Raw genomic sequence first — 7524 nt, forward strand, 5'->3', positions numbered from 1 at the left:
ACTGGCTAGATGGTTGTTATAGAGAGAGGAGGAGGGGTAGGACTGGCTGGATGGTTGTTATGATAGAGAGGAGGGGTAGGACTGGCTAGATGGTTGTTATAGAGAGAGGAGGAGGAGGGATAGGACTGGCTAGATGGTTGTTATAGAGAGAGGAGGAGGGGTAGGACTGGCTAGATGGTTGTTATAGAGAGAGGAGGAGGAGGGGTAGGACTGGCTAGATGGTTGTTATAGAGAGAGGAGGAGGAGGGATAGGACTGGCTAGATGGTTGTTATAGAGAGAGGAGGAGGGGTAGGACTGGCTAGATGGTTGTTATAGAGAGAGGAGGAGGGGTAGGACTGGCTAGATGGTTGTTATAGAGAGAGGAGGAGGGGTAGGACTGGCTAGATGGTTGTTATAGAGAGAGGAGGAGGAGGGGTAGGACTGGCTAGATGGTTGTTATAGAGAGAGGAGGAGGAGGAGGGATAGGACTGGCTAGATGGTTGTTATAGAGAGAGGAGGAGGGGTAGGACCGGCTAGATGGTTGTTATAGAGAGAGGAGGAGGGGTAGGACTGGCTAGATGGTTGTTATAGAGAGAGGAGGAGGGGTAGGACTGGCTAGATGGTTGTTATAGAGAGAGGAGGAGGGGTAGGACTGGCTAGATGGTTGTTATAGAGAGAGGAGGAGGAGGGGTAGGACTGGCTAGATGGTTGTTATAGAGAGAGGAGGAGGGGTAGGACTGGCTAAATGGTTGTTTTTGAGAGAGGAGGAGGGGTAGGACTGGCTAGATGGTTGTTATGATAGAGAGAGGAGGAGGGGTAGGACTGGCTAGATGGTTGTTATAGTGAGAGGAGGAGGGGTAGGACTGGCTAGATGGTTGTTATAGAGAGAGGAGGAGGGGTAGTACTGGCTAGATGGTTGTTATAGAGAGAGGAGGAGGGGTAGGACTGGCTAGATGGTTGTTATAGAGAGAGGAGGAGGGGTAGTACTGGCTAGATGGTTGTTATAGAGAGAGGAGGAGGAGGGATAGGACTGGCTAGATGGTTGTTATAGCGAGAGGAGGAGGGGTAGGACTGGATAGATGGTTGTTATAGAGAGAGGAGGAGGGGTAGGACTGGCTAGATGGTTGTTATGATAGAGAGAGGAGGAGGGGTAGGACTGGCTAGATGGTTATGATAGAGAGGAGGAGGGGTAGGACTGGCTAGATGGTTGTTATGATAGAGAGAGGAGGAGGGATAGGACTGGCTAGATGGTTGTTATAGAGAGAGGAGGAGGGGTAGGACTGGCTAGATGGTTGTTATGATAGAGAGAGGAGGAGGGGTAGGACTGGCTAGATGGTTGTTATAGAGAGAGGAGGAGGGGTAGGACTGGCTAGATGGTTGTTATAGAGAGAGGAGGAGGAGGGGTAGGACTGGCTAGATGGTTGTTATAGAGAGAGGAGGAGGGGTAGGACTGGCTAGATGGTTGTTATAGAGAGAGGAGGAGGAGGGGTAGGACTGGCTAGATGGTTGTTATAGAGAGAGGAGGAGGGGTAGGACTGGCTAGATGGTTGTTATAGAGAGAGGAGGAGGGGTAGGACTGGCTAGATGGTTGTTATAGAGAGAGGAGGAGGGGTAGGACTGGCTAGATGGTTGTTATGATAGAGAGGAGGGGTAGGACTGGATAGATGGTTGTTATAGTGAGAGGAGGAGGAGTAGGACTGGCTAGATGGTTGTTATGATAGAGAGAGGAGGAGGGGTAGGACTGGCTGGATGGTTGTTATGATAGAGAGGAGGGGTAGGACTGGCTAGATGGTTGTTATAGAGAGAGGAGGAGGGGTAGGACTGGCTGGATGGTTGTTATGATAGAGAGGAGGGGTAGGACTGGCTAGATGGTTGTTATAGAGAGAGGAGGAGGAGGGATAGGACTGGCTAGATGGTTGTTATAGAGAGAGGAGGAGGGGTAGGACTGGCTAGATGGTTGTTATAGAGAGAGGAGGAGGAGGGGTAGGACTGGCTAGATGGTTGTTATAGAGAGAGGAGGAGGAGGGATAGGACTGGCTAGATGGTTGTTATAGAGAGAGGAGGAGGGGTAGGACTGGCTAGATGGTTGTTATAGAGAGAGGAGGAGGGGTAGGACTGGCTAGATGGTTGTTATAGAGAGAGGAGGAGGGGTAGGACTGGCTAGATGGTTGTTATAGAGAGAGGAGGAGGAGGGGTAGGACTGGCTAGATGGTTGTTATAGAGAGAGGAGGAGGAGGAGGGATAGGACTGGCTAGATGGTTGTTATAGAGAGAGGAGGAGGGGTAGGACCGGCTAGATGGTTGTTATAGAGAGAGGAGGAGGGGTAGGACTGGCTAGATGGTTGTTATAGAGAGAGGAGGAGGGGTAGGACTGGCTAGATGGTTGTTATAGAGAGAGGAGGAGGGGTAGGACTGGCTAGATGGTTGTTATAGAGAGAGGAGGAGGAGGGGTAGGACTGGCTAGATGGTTGTTATAGAGAGAGGAGGAGGGGTAGGACTGGCTAAATGGTTGTTTTTGAGAGAGGAGGAGGGATAGGACTGGCTAGATGGTTGTTATAGAGAGAGGAGGAGGGGTAGGACTGGCTAGATGGTTGTTATAGAGAGAGGAGGAGGAGGGGTAGGACTGGCTAGATGGTTGTTATAGAGAGAGGAGGAGGAGGGATAGGACTGGCTAGATGGTTGTTATAGAGAGAGGAGGAGGGGTAGGACTGGCTAGATGGTTGTTATAGAGAGAGGAGGAGGGGTAGGACTGGCTAGATGGTTGTTATAGAGAGAGGAGGAGGGGTAGGACTGGCTAGATGGTTGTTATAGAGAGAGGAGGAGGAGGGGTAGGACTGGCTAGATGGTTGTTATAGAGAGAAGAGGAGGGGTAGGACTGGCTAAATGGTTGTTTTTGAGAGAGGAGGAGGGGTAGGACTGGCTAGATGGTTGTTATAGAGAGAGGAGGAGGGGAAGGACTGGCTAGATGGTTGTTATAGAGAGAGGAGGAGGGGTAGGACTGGCTAGATGGTTGTTATAGAGAGGAGGAGGGGTAGGACTGGCTAGATGGTTATCATAGAGAGGAGGAGGGGTAGGACTGGCTAGATGGTTGTTATGATAGAGAGGAGGAGGAGGGGTAGGACTGGCTAGATGGTTGTTATAGAGAGAGGAGGAGGGGTAGGACTGGCTAGATGGTTGTTATAGAGAGAGGAGGAGGGGTAGGACTGGCTAGATGGTTATGATAGAGAGGAGGAGGGGTAGGACTGGCTAGATGGTTATGATAGAGAGGAGGGGGGGTAGGACTGGCTAGATGGTTATGATAGAGAGGAGGAGGGGTAGGACTGGCTAGATGGTTGTTATGATAGAGAGAGGAGGAGGGGTAGGACTGGCTAGATGGTTATGATAGAGAGGAGGAGGGGTAGGACTGGCTAGATGGTTGTTATGATAGAGAGAGGAGGAGGGATAGGACTGGCTAGATGGTTGTTATAGAGAGAGGAGGAGGGGAAGGACTGGCTAGATGGTTGTTATAGAGAGAGGAGGAGGGGTAGGACTGGCTAGATGGTTGTTATAGAGAGAGGAGGAGGAGTAGGACTGGCTAGATGGTTGTTATGATAGAGAGAGGAGGAGGGGTAGGACTGGCTAGATGGTTATGATAGAGAGGAGGAGGGGTAGGACTGGCTAGATGGTTGTTATGATAGAGAGAGGAGGAGGGGTAGGACTGGCTAGATGGTTATGATAGAGAGGAGGAGGGGTAGGACTGGCTAGATGGTTGTTATGATAGAGAGAGGAGGAGGGATAGGACTGGCTAGATGGTTGTTATAGAGAGAGGAGGAGGGGTAGGACTGGCTAGATGGTTGTTATAGAGAGAGGAGGAGGAGTAGGACTGGCTAGATGGTTGTTATGATAGAGAGAGGAGGGGGGGTAGGACTGGCTAGATGGTTATGATAGAGAGGAGGAGGGGTAGGACTGGCTAGATGGTTGTTATGATAGAGAGAGGAGGAGGGGTAGGACTGGCTAGATGGTTATGATAGAGAGGAGGAGGGGTAGGACTGGCTAGATGGTTGTTATGATAGAGAGAGGAGGAGGGATAGGACTGGCTAGATGGTTGTTATAGAGAGAGGAGGAGGGGAAGGACTGGCTAGATGGTTGTTATAGAGAGAGGAGGAGGGGTAGGACTGGCTAGATGGTTGTTATAGAGAGAGGAGGAGGAGTAGGACTGGCTAGATGGTTGTTATGATAGAGAGAGGAGGAGTGGTAGGACTGGATAGATGGTTGTTATGATAGAGAGAGGAGGAGGGGTAGGACTGGCTAGATGGTTGTTATGATAGAGAGGAGGAGGGGTAGGACTGGATAGATGGTTGTTATGATAGAGAGAGGAGGAGGGGTAGGACTGGATAGATGGTTGTTATGATAGAGAGAGGAGGAGGGGTAGGACTGGCTAGATGGTTGTTATAGAGAGAGGAGGAGGGGTAGGACTGGCTAGATGGTTGTTATAGAGAGAGGAGGAGGGGTAGGACTGGCTAGATGGTTGTTATAGAGAGAGGAGGAGGAGGGGTAGGACTGGCTAGATGGTTGTTATGATAGAGAGGAGGAGGGGTAGGACTGGCTAGATGGTTGTTATAGAGAGAGGAGGAGGGGTAGGACTGGCTAGATGGTTGTTATAGAGAGAGGAGGAGGGGTAGATGGTGTAAGGGGTCAGTTTAGGGGCGTCGAAGGAGGGGTGGCTGTGATGGGAGAGGGGATACAGGGCAGGGGCTGTGATTGGAGAGGGGATACAGGGCAGGGGCTGTGATGGGAGAGGGGATACAGGGCAGGGGCTGTGATGGGAGAGGGGATACAGGGCAGGGGCTGTGATGGGAGAGGGGATACAGGGCAGGGGCTGTGATGGGAGAGGGGATACAGGGCAGGGGCTGTGATGGGAGAGGGGATACAGGGCAGGGGCTGTGATGAGAGAGGGGATACAGGGCAGGGGCTGTGATGGGAGAGGGGATACAGGGCAGGGGCTGTGATGGGAGAGGGGATACAGGGCAGGGGCTGTGATGAGAGAGGGGATACAGGGCAGTGGCTGTGATGGGAGAGGGGATACAGGGCAGGGGCTGTGATGGGAGAGGGGATACAGGGCAGGGGCTGTGATGGGAGAGGGGATACAGGGCAGGGGCTGTGATGAGAGAGGGGATACAGGGCAGGGGCTGTGATGGGAGAGGGGATACATGGCAGGGGCTGTGATGGGAGAGGGGATACAGGGCAGGGGCTGTGATGGGAGAGGGGATACAGGGCAGGGGCTGTGATGGGAGAGGGGATACAGGGCAGGGGCTGTGATGGGAGAGGGGATACAGGGCAGGGGCTGTGATGGGAGAGGGGATACAGGGCAGGGGCTGTGATGAGAGAGGGGATACAGGGCAGGGGCTGTGATGGGAGAGGGGATACAGGGCAGGGGCTGTGATGGGAGAGGGGATACAGGGCAGGGGCTGTGATGGGAGAGGGGATACAGGGCAGGGGCTGTGATGGGAGAGGGGATACAGGGCAGGGGCTGTGATGGGAGAGGGGATACAGGGCAGGGGCTGTGTGTGAACAGGAGTTATTGGTTTGGGCCGGGAAGTTGTTGTCCTGCACCTTTATGTTAGGAAGTGTGTGTGTGTGTGTGTGTGTGTGTGTGTGTGTGTGTGTGTGTGTGTGTGTGTGTGTGTGTGTGTGTGTGTGTGTGTGTGTGTGTGTGTGTGTGTGTGTGTGTGTGTGTGTGTGTGTGTGTGTGTGTGTGTGTGTGTGTGTGTGTGTGTGTGTGTGTGTGTGTGTGTGTGTGTGTGTGTGTGTGTGTGTGTGTGTGTGTGTGTGTGTGTGGCGCTGCTGACCTGTGAATGAGTGCAGCCAAGTGAACCTAGGGCAGAACTGGTCTACCCTACTAGTGTCCACACTCTTATCACTTAAAGATGCTCTCTGCAGAAATCGCTCCTCCATTTCCTGGTTGATATAATTCTAACAGTTTGCTTAATTTCAGTTCATGTGACAAAACAAGCAGTTGTAGTGTGGAGAATTACTGTACCATGTAAACAGCTGTGACATATCTTTCTGAAGCTGGTGTACTAAGCCGAAAGTAAAGATGTAAACGAATTTAGTCTGGTCGCCCAAAAAGTGACATATTTCAACTTTAACTATAATAACTAGTCATGTATTCTGTACAGTGGCTACGTATATAGTCGTTACAGTTGTAATGCGCTCTGTCTTTCAGGCTGTTCCTCCAAGTCATTCAAGCTGTACTCTCCAAAGGAGCCCCCCAACGGCAGCTCCTTCCCCCCGTTCCACCCCGGCACCATGCTGGACAGAGACCTGGGGTGAGGAGGATACACACGCACCTCAAACATTGTTGCATTCTGTGTGTCATTTTGTGGTGCTTTTTGGAGTGTGTGTGTCTCTTTCTGAGTCAGGGTGAGCGGTTAGCTCCTCCTCTGAGATGGATTGTTACAGGAAGTCCTGCTAGCTCGTCCAGATCTCAGGGTGATGGATTTGACTGCTGTGTGTGTGCGTGCGTGCGTGCGTGCGTGCGTGCGTGCGTGCGTGCGTGTTGCGGGGTACATGTCCAGGCTAACTGTCTTCTCTGGTTCTTACAGATAACAGGCATCAGTTACAATTCACATTTTTGCATGGAGAAAGACAAGTATTAAACTAGATATTTCTTTCCTTGACAGTTTGTTTTCTCTCTTCATTCTCTCTCTCTCTCTGCAGCCCAACCCCCATGTACCCCCCCTCATACCTGGAGCATGGAATAGGGTAAGACCTACTGACCGTTTCTACTTTAGTCTGGATGTTTATTGTCTAGATATCACAGACCTACATCTATTTTGCTACTATCAGTGTTTGTAGTGGATTTAAATATGTGCCTGTACTCAGTTTGTGTTCCAGTACTGTGTACAGTTGAAGTCGGAAGTTTACATACACTTAGGTTGGAGTCATTAAAACTCGTTTTCAACCACACCACAAATATCTTGTGAACAAAATATAGTTTTGGCAAGTCGGTTAGAACATCTACTTTGTACATGACACAAGTCATTTTTCCAACAATTGTTTACAGAGAGATTATTTCACTTAGAATTCACGGTATCACAATTCCAGTGGGTCAGAAGTTTACATATATAAAGTTGACTGTGCCTTTAAACAGCTTGGAAAAATCCAGAAAATTATGTTATGGCTTTAGAAGCTTCTGACAGGCTAATTGACATCATTTGAGTCAATTGGAGGTGTACCTGTGGATGTATTTCAAGGCCTACCTTCAAACTCAGTGCCTTTTTGCTTGACATCATGGAAAAATCAAAAGAAATCAGCCAAGACCTCAGAAAAAAAATTGTAGACCTCCACAAGTCTGGTTCATCCTTGGGAGCAATTTCAAAAACGCCTGAAGGTACCACGCTCATCTGTACAAACAATAGTACGCAAGTATAAACACCATGGGACCACGCAGCCGTCATACCTCTCATGAAGGAGACGCGTTTTGTCTCCTAGAGATGAACATACTTTGGTGAGAAAAGTGCAAATAAATCCCAGAACAACAGCAAAGGACCTTGTGAAGATGCT

At 50.4% G+C, this 7524-nt stretch overlaps 1 protein-coding gene across 1 annotated transcript in view; it reads left to right on the top strand.

Moving 5' to 3' along the window:
- The first annotated feature begins 6184 nt into the window (after positions 1–6184).
- The window catches only part of LOC129864208 (LIM domain-binding protein 1-like), a 17934-nt gene continuing 16594 nt past the window's right edge, over positions 6185–7524 (top strand). The window contains exons 1-2 of the mRNA XM_055936908.1: positions 6185–6287; positions 6679–6723. Of these exons, the coding sequence (XP_055792883.1) occupies positions 6268–6287; positions 6679–6723 (65 nt within the window). The 5' untranslated portion in view covers positions 6185–6267. The remainder of the gene's footprint in view (positions 6288–6678; positions 6724–7524) is intronic.

This window comes from Salvelinus fontinalis, chromosome 10, assembly GCF_029448725.1.
Source record: "Salvelinus fontinalis isolate EN_2023a chromosome 10, ASM2944872v1, whole genome shotgun sequence".
Lineage (NCBI taxonomy): Eukaryota > Metazoa > Chordata > Actinopteri > Salmoniformes > Salmonidae > Salvelinus > Salvelinus fontinalis.